Below are 21,825 nucleotides of genomic sequence, written 5' to 3'. Positions count from 1 at the left end.
CCCCCATCTCTCCTCCTCCCCCCATCTCTCCTCCTCCCCCCATCTCTCCTCCTCCCCCCCATCTCTCTCTCTCTCTCCTCCCCCCATCTCTCGCTCTCTCGTCCTCCCCCCATCTCTCGCTCTCTCGTCCTCCCCCCATCTCTCTCCCCATCTCTCTCTTCCTCCCCCCATCTCTCTCCCCATCTCTCTCTTCCTCCCCCATCTTGCTCGCTCTCCTCCTCTCGCTCGCGCGATCTCCTCTCTCTCTCTCGCTCGCGCGATCTCCTCCTCTCTCTCTCTCGCTCGCGCGATCTCCTCTCTCTCTCTCGCTCGGCGCGATCCCCTCCTCTCTCTCTCTCGCTCGCGCGCGATCCCCTCCTCTCTCTCTCTCGCTCGCGCGCGCTCCCCTCCTCTCTCTCTCTCGCTCGCGCGCGCTCCCCTCCTCTCTCTCTCTCGCTCGCGCGCGCTCCCCTCCTCTCTCTCTCTCGCTCGCGCGCGCTCTCCTCCTCTCTCTCTCTCGATCGCGCGCGCTCTCCTCCTCTCTCTCTCTCGCTCGCTCGCGCGCGCTCTCCTCCTCTCTGTCTCGCTCGCTCGCGCGCGCTCTCCTCCTCTCTCTCTCGCTCGCTCGCGCGCGCTCTCCTCCTCTCTCTCTCGCTCGCTCGCGCGCGCTCTCCTCCTCTCTCGCTCGCTCGCGCACGCTCTCCTCCTCTCCGCACGCTATCGCACTCTCTCTCTCTTTTCCCCCATCTCTCGCTCTCTCGCTCTCTCTCTCTCTTTCCTTCCCCCCATCTCTCTCTCTCTCTCTCTCTCTCTCTCTCTCTCTCTCTCTCTCTCTACTCTCTCTCTCTCTCTCTCTCTCTCTCTCTCTCTTTCTATCTCTCTCTCTCTCTCTCTCTCTCTCTCTCTCTCTCCTTTTATCTCTCTCTCTCTCTCTCTCTCTCTCTCTCTTTCTATCTCTCTCTCTCTCTCTCTCTCTCTCTCTCTCTTTCTATCTCTCTCTCTCTCTCTCTCTCTCTCTCTCTTTCCCCCCCCTCGCTTACCTTTCTTGCTGCTGCTGTCTGGGCATTTACTGCACTTACTTGTGCCGATTTCTTTAACTCTCCAAGGGTTTTCTGAAGTGGCCACATACGCTGGCCTAAGTAGAAATGGAGTAACTATTCGCTGGCCAAAGCTGCATAAATGGCCAGAACTGGTGTAGGTGGCTGGTAACGCCCCCCTTTTGAGAAAACAAAAACTAACATTAAAAAAAACGTTACTAAGTGAGTTACGCTGGTGCAAATTGATTGGGGAAACTGGGGATTTTTAAGTTAGGCCAGAAAAAGCAGACTACTACAAAAAAAAACAGAGCAACTCCTTGGGAAAATTGAGCCCTGAGTGCCTATCTTATCACCTTCAGCCTGACATTAACCTGAATCTGCTAACTTGCACTTCAATGATGTCCTGTCCACTTGCATCCAGATGTCTGGATGGAATGCTGCTCCATCTCCATGTGGAACCACTACCCTTATCCAGCTCATCCTGCTAGAATGTCTGTTGTTTGCTAGTGAAAGTCCATGATTAAGAACTGTAGGGGATGAGTCTGACACAAACCTGCTTTGCTGGAGAAGAATCCATCTGTCCACACCTGACCTCCCCCCCCCCCCCCCCCAAAGAATGAAAAGAAGATATTATTTATAAAGAATAAATCTATCCAGATATTTTACATTCTGACAATCTGAATCTAATTACATGAGTATTAACAACATAAGAAATAGGAGTAAGCCATTTGGCCCCTCGAGCTTGCTCTGCCATTTAATAAGATCATGGCTGATCTGATCTTGGCCTCAACTCCACTTCCCTGCCCGCTCCCCATAACCCTTTATTCCCTTATCGCTCAAAAATCTGTCTATCTCCACCTTAAATATATTCAATGACCCAGCCTCCACAGCTCTCTGGGGTAGAGAATTCCAAAGATTCACGACCCTCGGAGAGAAGAAATTCCTCCTCATCTCAGTTTTCAATGGGCAATCCCTTATTCTGAAACTGTGCCCCTTAGTTCTAGATTCCCCCACAAGGGGAAACATCCTCTCTGCATCTACCCTGTCAAGCCCTCAGAATGTTATGTTACAATACGATCACCTCTCATTCTTCTGAGCTCCAATGAGTATAGACCCAATCTGCTCAACCTTTCTTCATAAGACAACCCCTTCATCTCGGGAATCAATCTCGCGCACCTTCTCTGAACTGCCTCCAATGCAAGTATATCCTTCCTTAAATAAAGAGACCAAAACTGTACTCAGTATTCCAGGTGTGGTCTCACCAATGGCCCTGTACAGCTGTAGCAGGACTTCCCTACTTTTATACTCCATCCCCCTTGCAATAAAGGCCAACATTCCATTTGCTTTCCTAATTACTTGCTAATTTTTTGTGTTTCATGTACAAGGATCCCCAGATCCCTCTGTACTGCAGCATTTTGTAATCTCCATTTAAATAATTTGCTTTTTTATTCTTCCTACCAAAGTGGATGACCTCACATTTTCCCACATTTTAATCCATCTGCAAAATTTTTGCCCACTCACTTAACCTATCTATATCCCTTTTATATCCTTTGTAGATTTTGTATCCAACTTGCTTTCCCACCTATCTTTATCATCAGCAAATTTGGCCACATTACACTCGGTCCCGTCATCCAAGTCATTAATATAGATTGTAAATAGTTGAGGCCGCAGCACTGATCTGTGTGGCACCCCACTAATTACCGTTTGCCAACCGGAAAATGACCCATTTATCCCAACACTTGTTTTCTGTTAGTTAGCCAATCCTCTATCCATGTTAATATATTACCCCCAACCCCGTGAGCTCTTATCTTGTGCAGTAATCTTTTATGTGGCACCTTATCGAATGCCTTCTGGAAATCCAAATACACTACATCTACTGGTGCCCCATTTATCCACCCTGCTCGTACATCCTCAAAGAACTTTAGCAAATTTGTCAAACATAATTTCCCTTTCATAAAACCATGCTGAGTCTGTTTGATTGTATTATGATTTTGTAAATGTCCTGCCACTACTTAATAATGGACTCCAGCATTTTCCCAATGAAAGATATTAGGCTAACTGATCTGAAGTTTCCTGCTTTCTGTGTCCCTCCTTTCTTGAATAGCGGCGTTACATTTGCGGTTTTCCAATCGCTGGAACCTCTCCAGAATCCAGGGAATTTTGGTAGATTACAACCAGTGCTTCCACTATCTCTGCAGCCACTTCTTTTAAGACCCTCTGATGCAGGCCATCAGGTCCAGGGGACCTGTCCATCTTTAGTCCCATTAGGTTGCAAACACTAGTTGCCTTAGTTGCTATGTTGGCCTACCAGTGTTCTCGGTGAATTGCATAGCCGTGGATAACCAAGGAAATAAAGGAGAGTATCAAATTAAAAACCAATGCGTATAAGGTGGCCAAGGTTAGTGGGAAACTAGAAGATTGGGAAAATTTTAAACGACAGCAAAGAATGACTAAGAAAGCAATAAAGAAGGGGAAGATAGATTACGAATGTAAACTTGTGCAAAACATAAAAACAGATAGTAAAAGCTTTTACCGATATATAAAATGGAAAAGAGTGACTAAAGTAAATGTTGGTCCCTTAGAAGATGAGAAGGGGGATTTAATAATGGGAAATGTGGAAATGGATGAGACCTTAAACAATTATTTTGCTTCGGTCTTCACAGTGAAAACCATGTCAAAAATTGCTGGTCATGGGAATGTGGGAAGGGAGGACCTTGAGATAATCACTATCACTAGCGGGGTAGTGCTGGACAGGCTAATGGGACTCAAGGTAGACAAGTCCCCTGGTCCTGATGAAATGCATCCCAGGGTATTAATAGAGATGGCAGAAGTTATAACAGATGCATTTGTTATAATTTACCAAAATTTTCTGGACTCTGGGGAGGTACCAGCGGATTGGAAAGCAGCTAATGTAACGCCTCTGTTTAAAAAAAGGGGGCAGACAAAAGGCAGGTAACTACAGGCCGGTTAGTTTAACATCTGTTGTGGGGAAAATGCTTGAAGCTATCATTAAGGAAGAAATAGCGGGACATTAAGATAGGAATAGTGCAATCAAGCAGACGCAACACGGATTCATGAAAGGGAAATCATGTTTAACTAATTTACTGGAATTCTTTGAGGATATAACGAGCATGGTGGATAGAGGTGTACCGATGGATGTGGTGTATTTAGATTTCCAAAAGGCATTCGATAAGGTGCCACACAAAAAGTTACTGCAGAAGATAAAGGTACGCGGAGTCAGAGGAAATGTATTAAAATGGATAGAGAATTGGCTGGCGAACAGAAAGCAGAGAGTCGGGATAAATGGGCCCTTTTCGGGTTGGAAATCGGTGGTTAGTGGTGTGCCACAGGGATCGGTGCTGGGACCACAACTGTTTACAATTTACATAGATGACCATGAAGAGGGGACAGAGTGTAGTGTAACAAAATTTGCAGATGACACAAAGATTAGTGGGAAAGCGGGTTGTGTAGAGGACACAGAGAGGCTGCAAAGAGATTTAGATAGGTTAAGCGAATGGGCTAAGGTTTGGCAGATGGAATCCAATGTCGGAAAATGTGAGGTCATCCACCTTGGGGGGGGGGGGGGGGGAAACAGTAAAAGTGAATATTATTTGAATGGGGAGAAATTACAACATGCTGCGGTGCAGAGGGACCTGGGGTCCTTGTGCATGAATCCCAAAAAGTTAGTTTGCAGGTGCAGCAGGTAATCAGGAAGGCGAATGGAATGTTGGTCTTCATTGCGAGAGGGATGGAGTACAAAACAGGGAGGTCCTGCTGCAACTGTACAGGGTATTGGTGAGGCCACACCTGGAGTACTGCGTGCAGTTTTGGTCACCTTACTTCAGGAAGGATATACTAGCTTTGGAGGGGTTACAGAGACGATTCACTTGGCTATTCCGGAGATGAGGGGGTTACCTTATGATGATAGATTGAGTAGACTGGGTCTTTACTTGGAGTTCAGAAGGATGAGGGGTGATCTTATAGAAACATTTAAAATAATGAAAGGGATAGACAAGATAGAGGCAGAGAGGTTGTTTCCACTGGTCGGGGAGACTAGAACTAGGGGGCACAGCATCAAGATACGGGGGAGCCAATTTAAAACCGAGTTGAGAAGGAATTTCTTCTCCCAGAGGGTTGTGAGTCTGTGGAATTCTCTGCCCAAGGAAGCAGTTGAGGCTAGCTCATTGAATGTATTCAAATCACAGATAGATAGATTTTTAACCAATAAGGGAATTAAGGGTTATGGGGAGCGGGCGGGTAAGTGGAGCGGAGTCCACGGCCAGATCAGCCATGATTCTGTTGAATGGCGGAGCAGGCTCGAGGGGCTAGATGGCCTACTCCTGTTCCTAGTTCTTATGTTATATAGACAGAGGCTATACAATGAGCAGATTGATATGTATTGTGTCCCGTGAGTAGGATGACCTCAGCAACTCGAGTGGCAAAATTGCAAGAGCATTGCTGATCATCCCACTCAGTGGTATAAAAAAAATTGTATCGCATAGCTTTTGTTGTTCTGTTTATAATGTTGTTTATTTAATAAGAATTACATGCAAATATTTTAAATGGAACTAGATTGCAGATATAAATGCTGGAACTAAATAACCATGTCAGCAGCTGAAAGACAAAGACGGGTTAATGTTTCAGTGGAGCCAGGTACTCACTCACTTCCAATATGTTCTGTTTTTATTTGATTTCCAGCATTCACAATTTTTCTTTGCATTTCTGTATTGTAATGTTTCTGGTGGCATCACTGAAAATATCTTCCTCTCAGCACTGAGTCTCAATTATGATATAAACTATGAAAAATAATTGAGGGAAGATCCCATCACACATTGTAAACTCTAAATTATGTTACATTATATTCATAAGTGTTTTATTTGGAAGTTTTATTTTGAAAATAAAAGAAAAACTTGCATTTATATAGCGCCTTTCATGACTTCACAACGGCCCAAAGCACTTTACAGCCAATGAAGTACTTTTGAAGTGTAGTCACTGTTGTAATGTAGGAAACGCGGCAGCCATTTTGGACACAGCAAGGTCCCACAAACAGCAATGTGATACTGACCAGATAATCTGTGATAATAATGTTGGTTGAGGGATAAACATTGGCCAGGACACTGTTTTTCAGTGATGAAGGTCTACCTGACACAAAAGATAGTTGGCACGGTGATCAGATAAAGCAATTTATTTTACAATTTCTACTTTTGACAGCTTGCAATTGCCATGGCAAATCTGCAGAATGCTACTTTGACTCCGAGCTCTACCGAGCCACCGGACATGGTGGACACTGTCGCAACTGTATTGAGAACACGGACGGTCCCAATTGCGAGAGGTGCAGGGATGATTTCTACCGCCAGGGTCCGGAAGCCCAATGTCTGCCCTGCAATTGTAACCCAGTGGGTGAGTGTAAACCTGTTGAAATTTGAGGGTGATTTTTTTTTTGTCAACTGTGTGCACACTTTTTGTACCATAAAATGCTGAGAAAAAACATCAATGACATACTTTGTATGGTTTTGGTTATATAGAACCTTTACTTACAAGCAGGTATGGACTCTTGTTGAGCAAGAAATGCAATATGGTAAGTTGGTGGGGCAGAAGAATCAAAATGAGATCTCTCCTTTTGAGAATGATTCAAGCTGTTTATGCCCATCTCTGCCTTAATCCATTTCTTGTACTGGATGTTAGTAAATTGTAACTCAGTGCAGGTATTGCAGTTTTCCTTACAGCAGAGCTGCTGAATTAGCATTAAATCCTTTATATCAATCTCGTGTCAATCACTGGTTTGAGTCCATCGTTCAGTAGAGGCTATTATACCCAACAAAATCTGTACCTGAGTATATAGCTGCAGTGAAATGTGAATCGTTCATATTCACTCTAATTCACAATAAGCTCTAAAGCCTCATGTTAAACAGCAGCAGCATCAGCACAGGCAGCGGAAGGAGCGGCGGCAAACCAGGCTCCCTGCCCACCCTTTCCCTCAACGACTATCTGTCCCATCTGTGACAGACTCTGGTTCTCGAATTGGACTTTACAGCCACCTAAGAACTCGTGCTAAGAGTGGAAGCAAGTCTTCCTCGATTCCGAGGGACTGCCTATGATGATGATGACTCAAGGTGTACTGAGGGGTATATAGGAACAGAAGTAGGCCATTCAGTCCCTCGAGCCTGTTCCACCAATCAGTGTGATCAAGGTTGATCATTATCCCAACTCCATCCACCCGTCTTGGCTCCATATCCCTTAATACCCTTGGCTAAAATTATTAATTGAGTTAGAATCTACTGCTTTTTGTGAGTGGTCCACACTTCTACCAGCCTTTGTCTTTTTTTATTGTGCTGCCAATGGAGTGACAGGAATGTTCAATAACTTAACACTTGATTCCTTTCTTTGCGGTTTGATCAGTATAATTTTCTATCATGAATAATGTATTAATCAAGTGGTACTAATTTGCATATACAATTGAATCAGCGATTCCCTGATGAATGTATTGCAAACCCCCCGGTCTGTATTGACTCTGTTTTCCAGAACACTCTGCAACTGCTTTTAATAAAATCGAATCATCAGTTGGTTACAAGTCAATAGCTTGAATTAAGTATGAAATCTTTGAAAATGGGCACACTTGGAATTGTGTGCATCCCTAAACATGGTGTTCCTTTGACACCATGACATCTCGAGTAACTTTACAGGCTGTGAATTTCTTTATAAAACTGCACGTGCTTATAAACATGACCGTGTCACTTATTTTATTATTTATTTGAATTTCCCCATACTTGGTAAGTGACTTTTTCTGTTAATCCCTAAATTGCTTTAATAAGTTGTTGAGCAAGGACCCACAAATCTCTCTCAGTACAGAGCTGTCACTACAATAACTTAACTGTATTACTGCAATTTTAGAAAACTTTGAAGATTCCATCTGGGCTTTTAGAAAAATTTTATATTACAAACAATTTGTACAATTGCATATTTGTTGACATTAACTTGTCATAACATTCGACTAAATTTTTCCAGACTTTTGCTTCTCAGACTCTCTGTTCCTTTAGTATGGATGAAAGGACCAATTTCTAAAATGGATCTGATGTGTCCCTTGAGCTCAAATTACTACGTAGGGTTTTTCCTCCAGACTTCCATGTTGCGCATTAATCTTGGTGCATGCGTTCAGATCAGCCATGATATTGAATGGCGGAGCAGGTTCGAGAGGCCTGATAGCTGCCTACTGCTCCTATTTCTTATGTTCTTATGTACGTGCACTTTTATCAGTGGCTATATATTGTGTTAGGATGCAGATAAATATTTTATCTTCAATTTTTGTAAACTGTTTTTCTCTCTTCCTGCTCCTCGAAGTTACAATTTTTTTTATTCTCCCACTGCTTAGACTGTTTCAATGACTTGCCACTTACTGTGATCTGGTGCCTCTCACTTTTCTGGCTCCTTGTGGAGGAGGAAGTTGTAATTTTAACAATAAAGTAGCTTCCAGCAAATGCTGTATGCAGTTATCATGAGAGTGGTCATGAACTGAAGATTTTGGTTACTAGAATTATTTAAATTGCCATGATGGAAGCAACCATTTTTGAAATTAAATTTGTTTACTCGTTAATTGTTATTTCTTTCCTTTCCCCCACACCTCTTTAAAAAGCCGTGCTTTCTAGTTGGATAAATTATATTTGCTTCTCTTTGCTTTCAAGGTTCGGTCAGCACACAATGTGATATCTATGGTCGGTGTAGTTGCAAGCCAGGAGTGATGGGAGATAAATGTGACCAATGCCAGCCTGGCTACCACTCACTAACTGAAGCAGGATGCAGGTAATTAGAAGCCTGTTATATTGTAGTTTCCTTGCCTTTCATGCATTTCCACTGGTGAAGGTAACAGATATTTAAGTAACTTGTACTATGACAGATATTTAAGATGATGGTAGACATTTAGCTGCTCGCTAATATTAATACATGCATTGTGTTTGTGGATTGCTTCTTCGCCCTCCCCACCAAATCGTCAATCCTGCCTGTAGCTTTTAATCATTATAAGAGTAGAAATTACTGCTGGCAACAATAAAAGCTGAGTGATTAATGTGTTCATGAAACAGTCCCCTGATCACTATTTGAATGGTTGTATTTAACTGTTTCTTTGAAATGGTTTAACACCTCTGTGGAAACAACATGGGGATATTTCAAACAAACACATTAAGATATTGATGCCAGCAGTAGTTACTCTCTTTGTATAATAAACTGTTTTACACTAGCGGTTGCTGGTAGTATCTTTTAATTTAATGTCTACTGTTTAAATTAATACGCTCTTTTATACTGTCTTTTTAAGGCAAAATGTTCCCTAATTTGTTTCCACAGAAGTCCGTTTCTGTCAAGAGAGTTAAACTTGAGTAGGGAAGATTATACAAAACCTTTAAATTGCTGCCTTGCATTTCCAGTTAATTTCTTCAGATAGCTGTTATTAGTCCATTCCAAGCACTCTGCTCAGTTAATTAGGACATGCTGGGTTGCCATGACATTTGATTTCTTGCTGGCAAATTTCCCACATGCTCGGATTAACATTTTTATAGATTGTACGGAAACTAAGTTTCCACTGTTGGATACGGAAAGGATCTAGTTGGATAGCCTGTTGAGTTTTGTATGAGTACTTGCCACTTTGGTGAGATAACTGAATGCCCTGTGCTCATGGAGCTGTACCCCAACAAGGAGTCAATAACCTCAGGAGGGCAAATTTGACCAAAAAAAACTATTAACATGTTGGCCTATTTATTTAATCTGAAGTAAAATTGAAGTGGGAGTGCCACTATCTTTATGCTTGGGATAGGGGAACTGTGGAACAGCTTTGTTTAATGTTCATGAAATCACTTGTGTACAATGCCATAATTGAGATACTATAATTCATAAAATATGAATCCAAAAGGCACTTGCTGTATATTTTTGTTGTACAATCTATTGTACTTTAGCTACTGAAACATCACAGTTGTACGTTTTAAGATGAAGAGCTGTACTGTAGACTACTGCAGAGTTCCATCATTAACTATTGGTGATACAAGCAGAAAATGATGGAAATATTCAGCAGGTCAGGTAGCATCTGGAGAGAGAAACAGTTAATCTTTCAAGTCGGTGACCTTTCGTCAGAACTGGAAAATGTTAGATGTGACCAGTTTTAAGCAAGTACAGAGGCAGGGGAGAGGAGGATGAAAGAACTAAAGCAAAGGTCTGTGATGGGGTGGAAGGCAGGAGTGATTAAATGATAAACTGATAATGGTGCAAGGCAAAAGGGGGTGGTAATAGTACAGGTAAAGAAACAAAAGATGGGTCCAGAGGATATGTAAATGGCAACATCATTACCAGAACTATGGGGCCTAGTGGCATAGGGCCCAAGTTTCGGGTGGAGTTGCTCCTAGTTTTTTGGAGCAACTAGTTTAGTTTGGAGTATGTTAGAGATTGCAATTCTCGGATATTAGTTTGCTCCAGTTCTAGTGAGTTAGTTTAGGTTGGCTTTAGGTAAGGTACGTTTTTTTCAAAAGGGGGTGTGTCCAGCCACTCAGGCCTGTTTTGCAAGTTTCGGCAGTGAAAACTTACCACAAACTAACTTAGGATGGAGTAAGTGTCCACTTTTGTAAGTTCTGAAAAACCTTACCTAGAGTTAAGTTTAGTGCAGGCACAGCCAGAGACGGCAGGTGGGAAGCATTAAACACAAAGGACACATCAACATCACAACAGCGGGGGGTAAGGGAAGTTAGAGGATTTTCCATAAACACCTTCACAACAACATTAAAGAAGCAAAGTACATTTAAAGCACTAAACAAAGCAGTACATTTAAAGCACCAAGCACTAAACGAAGCACAAAAAGTAATAAGCAATTAATTAATAAAAAATAGAAGGAACCCTGTGTGTTGGGGGGGGTGGGTGGGGTGGGGGGGGGATGATGATGGGGGATGGGAGGAGGTGTGTGTGTGGGGGGATGGGAGGGGGTGTGTGTGTGGGGGGATGGGAGGGGGTGTGTGTGTGGGGGAATGGGAGGGGGTGTGTGTGTGGGGGAATGGGAGGGGGTGTGTGTGTGGGGGGATGGGAGGGGGTGTGTGTGTGGGGGGATGGGAGGGGGTGTGTGTGTGGGGGGATGGGAGGGGGTGTGTGTGTGGGGGGATGGGAGGGGGTGTGTGTGTGGGGGGATGGGAGGGGGTGTGTGTGTGGGGGGATGGGAGGGGGTGTGTGTGTGGGGGGATGGGAGGGGGTGTGTGTGTGGGGGGATGGGAGGGGGTGTGTGTGTGTGGGGGGATGGGAGGGGGTGTGTGTGTGGGGGGATGGGAGGGGGTGTGTGTGTGGGGGGATGGGAGGGGGTGTGTGTGTGGGGGGATGGGAGGGGGTGTGTGTGTGGGGGGATGGGAGGGGGTGTGTGTGTGGGGGGATGGGAGGGGGTGTGTGTGTGGGGGGATGGGAGGGGGTGTGTGTGTGGGGGGATGGGAGGGGGTGTGTGTGTGGGGGGATGGGAGGGGGTGTGTGTGTGGGGGGATGGGAGGGGGTGTGTGTGTGGGGGGATGGGAGGGGGTGTGTGTGTGGGGGGATGGGAGGGGGTGTGTGTGGGGGGATGGGAGGGGGTGTGTGTGTGGGGGGATGGGAGGGGGTGTGTGGGGGGGGGGATGGGAGGGTGTGTGTGGGGGGGGGGGGGATGGGGTATGGGGGGGGATGGGGTGTGTGCGTGCGCGTGGGAGGGGGTGTGTGCGCGTGGGGGGGATGGGAGGGTGTGTGCGTGGTGGGAGAGGGTGTGTGCGTGGGCGGGGATGGGAGGGGGTGTGTGCGTGGTGGGAGGGGGTGTGTGCGGGGAGGGGTGTGTTTGTGTGGTGTGGGGGTGTGTGGTGTGGGGGTGTGTGGGAGGGGGTGTGTGTGTGTGGGAGGGGGTGTGTGTGTGTGGGAGGGGGTGTGTGGGAGGGGGTGTGTGTGTGTGGGAGGGGGTGTGTGTGTGTGGGAGGGGGTGTGTGTGTGTGGGGGTGTGGGGGTGTGTGTGTGTGGGGGTGTGTGTGTGTGTGTGTGTGGGGGAGGGGGTGTGTGTGTGTGTGTGGGGGAGGGGGTGTGTGTGTGGGGGAGGGGGTGTGTGTGTGGGGGAGGGGGTGTGTGTGTGGGGGAGGGGGCGTGTGTGTGTGGGGGAGAGGGTGTGTGTGTGTGTGTGTGGGGGAGGGGGTGTGTGTGGGAGAGGGTGTGTGTGTGTGTGTGGGAGGGGGTGTGTGTGTGTGTGGGAGGGGGTGTGTGTGGGAGGGGGTGTGTGTGGGAGGGGGTGTGTGTGTGTGTGGGAGGGGGTGTGTGTGTGTGTGGGAGGGGGTGTGTGTGGGTGTGGGAGGGGGTGTGTGTGGGTGTGGGAGGGGGTGTGTGGGTGTGGGAGGGGGTGTGTGTGTGTGGGAGGGGGTGTGTGTGTGTGTGTGGGGGAGGGGGTGTGTGTGTTTGTGTGGGAGGGGGTGTGTGTGTGTGTGTGGGAGGGGGGGTGTGTGTGTGTGGGAGGGGGTGTGTGTGTGTGTGTGGGAGGGGGTGTGTGTGTGGGAGGGTGTGTGTGTGTGGGTGGGGGTGTGTGTGGGTGGGGGTGTGTGTGGGTGTGGGAGGGTGTGGGTGTGGGAGGGGGTGTGTGGGGGTGTGTGTGGGTGTGGGAGAGGGGGTGTGTGTGGGAGAGGGGGTGTGTGTGGGAGGGGGTGTGTGTGTGTGGGAGGGTGTGTGTGTGTGGGAGGGTGTGTGTGGGAGGGTGTGTGTGTGGGAGGGGGTGTGTGTGTGTGTGTGGGAGGGTGTGTGTGTGTGTGGGTGTGTGTGGGAGGGTGTGTGTGTGTGTGTGTGTGGGAGGGGGTGTGTGTGTGTGTGGGAGGGGGTGTGTGTGTGTGTGGGAGGGGGTGTGTGTGTGTGGGAGGGGGTGTGTGTGTGTGTGGGAGGGGGTGTGTGTGGGAGGGGGTGTGTGTGTGTGTGGGAGGGGGTGTGTGTGTGGGAGGGGGTGTGTGTGTGTGGTGGGTGTGTGTGTGTGGTGGGAGGGATGTGTGCGGGGGGGGTGGGAGCGATGTGTGCGGGGGGGGGGTGGGAGGGATGTGTGCGGGGGGGGGGGTGGGAGGGATGTGTGCGGGGGGGGGTGGGAGGGGTGTGTGTGTGTGTGGGAGGGGGTGTGTGTGTGTGTGGGAGGGGGTGTGTGTGTGTGTGGGAGGGGGTGTGTGTGTGTGGTGGGAGGGGTGGGAGGGATGTGTGCGGGGGGGGGTGGGAGGGGTGTGTGTGTGTGGTGGGAGGGCTGTGTGTGGGGGGGGGGTGGGAGGGCTGTGTGTGGGAGGGGGTGTGCGTGTGTGTGTGGAGTTGTGGGGGAGAGGCTGGAAGGAGGCACCCCTGCTCTCTCCTCCGGCCCTTCGATCATTGAGTGCCCCCCAACCCATGCTCCTCCATCCCTGTTGCCACACGCCCCCCACCCCCACCCCCTCTCAGTACCCACGCTCTCCTGAGCCATTGCGCAGGCGCGTCTGCTCCAGCGCGCCTGCGCAACGCTGCCGGCACTGAGGAGAAGGCATGATCCCTAGCCCCCCCCCTGCAGGCAGGGTCCCCCCCCCCAGGGAGACTATGCTGCACCACGCCACGCCATGGTCCAGGAGGACCGGAGAATTGCTGCAGAATATTCCGGCGCACCATCGAGCCCAGGCAGGTCACGTCAGTCTCGGAGGTGCACCGTTTTCACCAGATGCCGAAACTTGGGCCCATAGTCTCAGGATAAGGAGTCTGCCTTTTAAGTCAGAGTAGGAATTTCTTCATTCAGAGGGTTGTGAATCTTTTGCAATTCTCTATCCCAAAGGGTTGTGGCTGGTGAGTCGTTGAATATATTCATAGAATCATAGAATGGTTACAGCACGGAACAAGGCCGTTCGGCCTGTCGAACCTGTGTTGGCTCCCTACAAGAGCACTTAAGCGAATCCCACTCCCCGGCCGTTTTCCCCTAGCCCTGGAAATTTTTTTCTTTCAGGTGCTTATCCAACTCCCTTTTGAAAGCAGTGACTGAGTATGCCTCCTCCACCCTTTCAGGCAGTGCATTCCAGATCCTAACCACTTGCTGTGTTTAAAAAATATATTTTTTTTTTCTTATGTCTTTCGTTCTTTTGCCAATCACCTTAAATCTGTGTCCTCTGGTTCTAAACCCTTCTGCCAATGAATGGGACCAGTTTCTCTCTATCTACTCTGTCCAGACCCCTCATAATTTTGAACACCTCTATCAAATCTCCTCTCAATCTTCTCTGCTGTAAGGCGAACAACCCCAACTTCTTAAATCTATCCACGTAACTGAAGTCCCTCATCCCTGGAATCGATCTCGTAAGTCTTTTCTGCACCCTCTCTAAGGTCTTCAAATCCTTCCGAATGTGCGGTGCTCAGAATTGACACTATTCCAGTTGGGACCGAACCGGTGTTTTATACAGGTTCATCATAATTTCCATGCTTTTGTACTTTCCATCTCTATTCATGAAGCCCAGGATCCCGTAAGCCTTTTTAACCACTTTCTCAACCTGCCCTGCTATCTTCAACGATTTGTACACATATATCCCCAAGTCTCTCTGTTCATGCACCCGCTTTAGGATTGTACCCTTTAGTTTTTATTTCCTCTCCTCATTCTTTCTACCAAAATGTATCACTTCTATCTTTTCTGCGTTAAATTTCATGTGTACCTGTCTGTCGTCATGAAGTCTAGCTCTGTCCTCCTCACTGTTCACTATACTTCCAAGTTTTGTGTCCTCTGCAAATTTTGAAATTATGTTTTGTACACCCACATTCAAGTCATTAATATATATCAAAAAAAGCAGTGCTCCCAGTACCAATACTTGGGGAACACCACCTTCTTCCAGTCTGAAAAACAACTGTTCACTTCTCTCTGTTTCCTGTCACTTAGCCAATTTCGTATCCATGCTGCTACTATCCCTTTTATTCCATGGGCTTCAACTTTTCTGGAAAGCCGATTATATGGCACTTTGTCAAGCGCCTTTTGCAAATCTATATAAACTATGTCAACTGTATTGCCTTCATCAACACTCTCTTATCTCATCAAAAAATTCGAACAAGTTTGTCAAACATGATTTGCCTTTAACAAATCGGTGCTGGCTTCCCTTAATTAATCCACACCGATTCAAGTGACTGCTAATTTTGTGCCTGATCACTTCTTAAAAACTTCCCCACTACCGAGGTTAAGCTGATTGGCCTGTAGTTGCTGGGTTTATCTTTACACCCTTTTTTGAACAATGGTGTAACATTTGCAATTCTCCAGTCCTCTGTCACCACCCCTGTATCTATGGAGGATTGGAATATTGTGGCCAGTGCCTCCGCAATTTCTGCACTTAGTTCCCTCAGCATCCTACGATGTATCCCATGCGCTCCTGGTGATTTATCTACTTTAAGTACAGCCAGCCTTTCTAAAGCCTCTTTTTTTTAATCAGTTTTTATCCCATCAAGTGTCATCATCTAGCTTTAAACTGGCTTTGGAAGAGGATGGGAACCCAGGAGAGGGCTCTGAGCTAGTTAGAGTGGGTGAGAGCTCAGATGAACAGAATCCCAAGAAAGAATGCAAAAGGCAGGAGGCAACAGAACAGAGTAGCACTGGGGTAAGTGTAAACCACAAGGTGATAGGAAGGGACAATATGTATGAATATAAAGGGGCTGCAGGAGAGATCAAAACTAAAAATCATGGTTTAAAAATTAGTATTAAAACACTCTACCTAAACGCACGCAGCATTCGAAATAAAGTAAATGAGTTGACGGCACAAATCATTACAAATGGGTATGATTTAGTGGCCATTACAGAAACGTGGTTGCAGGGTGGCCAAGACTGGGAATTAAACATACAGGGGTATCTGACATTTCGGAAAGATAGACAAGAAGGGAAAGGAGGTGGGGTAGCTCTGTTAATGAAGGATGATATCCGGGCAGTTGTGAGAGACGATATTGGCTCTAATGAACAAAATGTTGAATCATTGTGGGTGGAGATTAGAGATAGTAAAGAGAAAAAGTCACTGGTGGGCGTAGTTTATAGGCCCCCAAAAAATAACTTCACGGTGGGGCGGACAATAATCAAGGGAATAATGGAGGCATGTGAAAAAGGAACGGCAGTAATCATGGGGAATTTTAACCTACATATCGATTGGTCAAATCAAATCGCATGGGATAGCCTTGAGGAGGAATTTATAGAATGCATACAGGATTGTTTCTTAGAACAGTATGTTACAGAATCTACAAGGGAGCAAGCTATCTTAGATCTGGTCCTGTGTAATGAGACAGGAATAATAAATCTCCTTGTTAAAGATCCTCTCAGAATAAGTGATCACAGTATGGTTGAATTTGTAATACAGATTGAGGGTGAGGAAGTAGTGTCTCAAACAAGCATACTATGCCTAAACAAAGGGGACTACAGTGGAATGAGGTCAGAGTTGGCTAAAGTAGACTGGGAACACAGACTAAACGGTGGCACAATTGAGGAACAGTGGAGGACTTTTAAGGAGCTCTTTCATAGTGCTCAACAAAAATATATTCCAGTGAAAAAGAAGGGCGGTAAGAGAAGGGATAACCAGCTGTGGATAACCAAGGAAATAAAGGAGAGTATCAAATTAAAGACCAATGCGTATAAGGTGGCCAAGGTTAGTGGGAAACTAGAAGATTGGGAAAATTTTAAACGACAGCAAAGAATGACTAAGAAAGCAATAAAGAAGGGGAAGATAGATTACGAATGTAAACTTGCGCAAAACATAAAAACAGATAGTAAAAGCTTTTACCGATATATAAAATGGAAAAGAGTGACTAAAGTAAATGTTGGTCCCTTAGAAGATGAAAAAGGGGATTTAATAATGGGAAATGTGGAAATGGCTGAGACCTTAACAATTATTTTGCTTCGGTCTTCACAGTAGGAGACACAAATACCATGACAAAAATTGCTGGTCATGGGAATGTGGGAAGGGAGGACCTTGAGACAATCACTATCACTAGCGGGGTAGTGCTGGGCAGACTAATGGGACTCAAGGTAGACAAGTCCCCTGGTCCTGATGAAATGCATCCCAGGGTATTAAAAGAGATGGCGGAAGTTATAGCAGATGCATTCGTTATAATCTACCAAAATTCTCTGGACTCTGGGGAGGTGCCATCGGATTGGAAAGCAGCTAATGTAACGCCTCTGTTTAAAAAAAGGGGGCAGACAAAAGGCAGGTAACTATAGGCCGGTTAGTTTAACATCTGTAGTGGGGAAAATGCTTGAAGCTATCATTAAGGAAGAAATAGCGGGACATCTAGATAGGAATAGTGCAATCAAGCAGACGCAACATGGATTCATGAAGGGGAAATCATGTTTAACTAATTTACTGGAATTCTTTGAGGATATAACGAGCATGGTGGATAGAGGTGTACCGATGGATGTGGTGTATTTAGATTTCCAAAAGGCATTCGATAAGGTGCCACACAAAAGGTTACTGCAAAAGATAGAGGTACGCGGAGTCAGAGGAAATGTATTAGCATGGATAGAGAATTGGCTGGCTAACAGAAAGCAGAGAGTCGGGATAAATGGGTCCTTTTCGGGTTGGAAATCGGTGGTTAGTGGTGTGCCACAGGGATCGGTGCTGGGACCACAACTGTTTACAATATACATAGATGTCCTGGAAGAGGGGACAGAGTGTAGTGTAACAAAATTTGCAGATGACACAAAGATTAGTGGGAAAGCGGGTTGTGTAGAGGACACAGAGAGGCCACAAAGAGATTTAGATAGGTTAAGCGAATGGGCTAAGGTTTGGCAGATGGAATACAATGTCGGAAAATGTGAGGTCATCCACCTTGGGGGGGGGGAAGAACAGTAAAAGAGAATATTATTTGAATGGGGAGAAATTACAACCTGCTGCAGTGCAGAGGGACCTGGGGGTCCTTGTGCATGAATCCCAAAAAGTTAGTTTGCAGGTGCAGCAGATAATCAGGACGGTGAATGGAATGTTGGCCTTCATTGCGAGAGGGATGGAGTACAAAAGCAGGGAGATCCTGCTGCAACTGTATAGGGTATTGGTGAGGCTGCACCTGGAGTGCTGCATGCAGTTTTGGTCACCTTACTTAAGGAAGGATATACTAGCTTTGGAGGGGGTACAGAGACGATTCACTAGGCTGATTCCGGAGATGAGGGGGTTACCTTATGATGATAGGTTGAGTAGACTGGGTCTTTACTCGTTGGAGTTCAGAAGGATGAGGGGTGATCTTATAGAAACATTTTAAATAATGAAGGGGATAGACAGGATAGAGGCAGAGAGGTTGTTTCCACTGGTCGGGGAGACTAGAACTAGGGGGCACAGCTTCAAAATACGGGGGAGCCAATTTAAAACCGAGTTGAGAAGGAATTTCTTCTCCCAGAGGGTTGTGAATCTGTGGAATTCTTTGCCCAAGGAAGCAGTTGAGGCTAGCTCATTGAAAATATTCAAATCACAGATTGATAGATTTTTAACCAATAAGGGAATTAAGGGTTATGGGGAGCGGGCGGGTAAGTGGAGCTGAGTCCACGGCCAGATCAGCCGTGATCTTGTTGAATGGCGGAGCAGGCTCGAGGGGCTCGATGGCCTACTCCTGTTCCTAATTCTTATGTTCTTATTAATGTTGGGGAAGTCCAGAACCAGGGGTCACAGGCTAAGGATAAGGGGTAAGCCATTTAGGACCGAGATGAGGAGAAACCTCTTCACCCAGAGAGTGGTGAACCTGTGGAATTCTCTACCACAGAAAGTTGTTGAGGCCAATTCACTAAATATATTCAAAAAGGAGTTAGATGAGGCCCTTACTACTAGGGGGATCAAGGGGTATGGCGAGAAAGCAGGAATGGGGTACTGAAGTTGCATGTTCAGCCATGAACTCATTGAATGGCGGTGCAGGCTCGAAGGGCCGAATGGCCTACTCCTGCACCTATTTTCTATGTTTCTATCTATCACTACCTCCTCCATCACTATGTCTATGGTAGTATCCTCTTGGTGAAGACAGGTGCAAAGTACTTGTTTAGTACCTCCGCCATACCCTCTGCCCCAATGCATAGGTCTCCTTTTTAATCCCTAATCAGCCCCACCCCTTCTCTTACTACCCGTTTACTATTTATATGCCTATAGAAGACTTTTGGATTACTTTTTATGTTGGCTGCTATTCTATTCTCAAACCTTCACTTTGCCCCTCTTATTTTGTTTTTCACTTTGACTGACATTTCTATATATAGCCTTATACAACCTTGACATCTGTCGTACACGCTCTTTTTCTGCTTCATATTCTCTATCTATTTTGTCATCCAGGAAGCCCTGACTTTAATTGCCCTGCCTTTCCCCCTAGTGGGAATGTACCTCAACTGTACCTGAACTATTTCCTCTTAAAGGCAGTCATTGTTCCATTACAGTTTTGCCTACCAGTCTTTGATTCCCGTTTACCCGGGCCAGATCCGTTCACATTCCACTGAAATTGACCTTCCCCCAGTTAAACATTTTTACTGTAGATTGTTCCCTGTCCTTTCCATAGCTAATCTAAACCTTATGGGCCCAAATTTCCCCAGGAGTGGCTCCGTTTTTTTTTGGAGCAACTTGATTTTTTTCTGGAGTATCTTTTTAGTTGCAATTCTGGCCATTTAATTTGTGGCAGTGTAAGTGAGTTAGTTAGGTTTTTTTTAAAGTTTAGGTTTTTTTTACCAAAAGGAGTGTTACCAGCCACTTACATCTGTTTTGGCCATTTAAGCAGTTTAGCCAGCTAAAAGTTACTCCAAACTAACTTAGGCCAGCGTAAGTGGGCACTCTTGTACGTTCAGAAAAACTTTGCGGTGACTTGAGAAATCAGCGCAGGCAGCCAGAGCTTGAGGGGGTAGGGGTTGGGGAAGGGGACCGTGCAAAGCACTAAACAATTTCACAACATTAAAGAAGCATAAATACATTTAAAGCACCAAGCACTAAACAAAGCAGTACATTTGCACCAAGCACTAAACAAAGCAGTACATTTGCACCAAGCACTAAACAAAGCAGTACATTTGCACCAAGCACTAAACAAAGCACAAAAAGTAATAAGCAATTAATTAACAAATAAAAAAATAGAAGGAACCCTGCACCTAAAGCACCAAGACCAAAGTAATAAGCAATCAATCAATCAGTAAATAACAAATAAACAATAGAAGTCCTACCTTAGGGAATGCAGCGGGCCAGGGCTAAGTACGGCATCCTTCGGATCCCTCCCACACAGCCTGCAGCACTCTCAGATTCGGCCTGCCAGGAGCTACTGCACTTGCGCACAGACTCTAGTGCACATGTGCAGAGGTCCTGGCACTGTTTTCAGCGCCGGGATCTGGCTCCGCCCCCAATCCACTGGGCCACGCTACGCCACCACAGAGGAGAGGCTGGGAGCGGCCAGAATTGGGAGGAAGATTTTCGGCTCGCTTGCAGGCGGACAAAAGCAGCGCACCTCAAGTGAGGGCGCCAGAAAAAGGGGTTGGGGAAATTTGAGCCCTATGATACTATGATCGCTGTTTGCTAAATATTACCTATTGACACTTGTTCTACTTGACCTACCTCATTCCCCAGAACCAGATCCAGATCCAGTAATGTCTCCTCCCTCGTCGGGCCGGAAACATACTGCTCAAGAAAGTTGTCCTGAACACACTTCAGAAATTCTTCCCCTTCTCTGCCCTTAACACTATTATGATCCCCGTCTATTCGGATAGTTGAGGTCCCCTATTATTACTACTCCATAGTTCTTGCACCTCGCTCATTTCTCTGCAAATTTGCTCTTCCATATCTTTCCCAGCATTTGATGGTCTATAGAATACACCTAGTAGTGTTATGGCATCTCTATTATTTCTTAACTCTAGTCATATAGATTCTGTCCTTGACCCCTCCAAGACATCCTCCCTCTCCAGCACTGTAACATTCTCCTTAACCAAGACTGCCACCCCACCTCCTATCGTTCCTTCCCTATCTTTCCTGAACACCTTAAAGCCAGGAATATTTAATAGTTAATCCTGCCCTTTTTTGAGCCAGGTCTCAGTTACTGCCACAACATCATATTCACATGTGGCTATTTGTGTCTGCAGCTCACTTACCTTGTTTACTACGTTGTGTGCTTTCATATACAGCGTTCACTGCAAACCCATCTTAGACTATCCTGCATTCTTAGTTTGACCCCGCCTAATACCTTACTATTTCTTACATTCGTACTCTCTGCATCTCCCAATCCTTTGAGCACTTTATTTCCCCTTTCTAATGTTACATCCTGGTGTCCATCCCCCTGCCAAATTAGTTTATACCCTCCCCAACAGCATTAGCAAGCCTCCCCATGAGCATATTGGTTCCGGCCCTGTTGAGGTCCAACCCGTCCAGCCTGTACGGGTCCCATTTCTCCCAGAACTGGTCCAAATGTTCCAGGAATCTGAAGCCCTCTCGCCTGCACAATTTCTCCAGCCATGCATTCATCTGCTTTATCCTATTTCTATACTCACTAGCCCGTGGCACCGGGAGTAATCCAGAGATTGTTACCTTTTGAGGTCCTGCTTTTTAATTTTCCTAGCTCCCTAAAATCTGCCTGCAGGACTTCAACCCACTTTCTACCTTTGTCATTGGTACCGATATGGACCACGACCTCTGGCTGTTCACCCACCCAGAGTGTTCTGCAGTTGCCCAGCGACATCCTAAACCCTGGCACTAGGGAGGCAACATACCTTCCTGGAGTCACGTCTACGACCGCAGAAACACCTGTCTGCTTCCCTAACTATCAAATCCCCTACCACTATTGCTCTCCCACTCTTCTCTTTCCCCCCCCCCCCAGTACAGCTGAGCCACCGTGGTGCCGTGGACTTGGCCCTGGCTGTACTCCC

The 21,825-nt window shown here is 46.2% G+C and overlaps 1 protein-coding gene across 1 annotated transcript in view; it reads left to right on the top strand.

The window, feature by feature from the left end:
- Positions 1-21,825, top strand: part of lamc1 (laminin, gamma 1) — a 295,041-nt gene that overhangs the window by 213,473 nt on the left and 59,743 nt on the right. The window contains exons 5-6 of the mRNA XM_070887137.1: positions 6,228-6,416; positions 8,696-8,813. Coding sequence (XP_070743238.1) covers positions 6,228-6,416; positions 8,696-8,813 — 307 coding nt within the window. The remainder of the gene's footprint in view (positions 1-6,227; positions 6,417-8,695; positions 8,814-21,825) is intronic.

Source organism: Pristiophorus japonicus, chromosome 8 (genome assembly GCF_044704955.1).
Source record: "Pristiophorus japonicus isolate sPriJap1 chromosome 8, sPriJap1.hap1, whole genome shotgun sequence".
Taxonomy (NCBI): domain Eukaryota; kingdom Metazoa; phylum Chordata; class Chondrichthyes; family Pristiophoridae; genus Pristiophorus; species Pristiophorus japonicus.
This window is presented reverse-complemented; position numbering and strand designations above follow the sequence as displayed.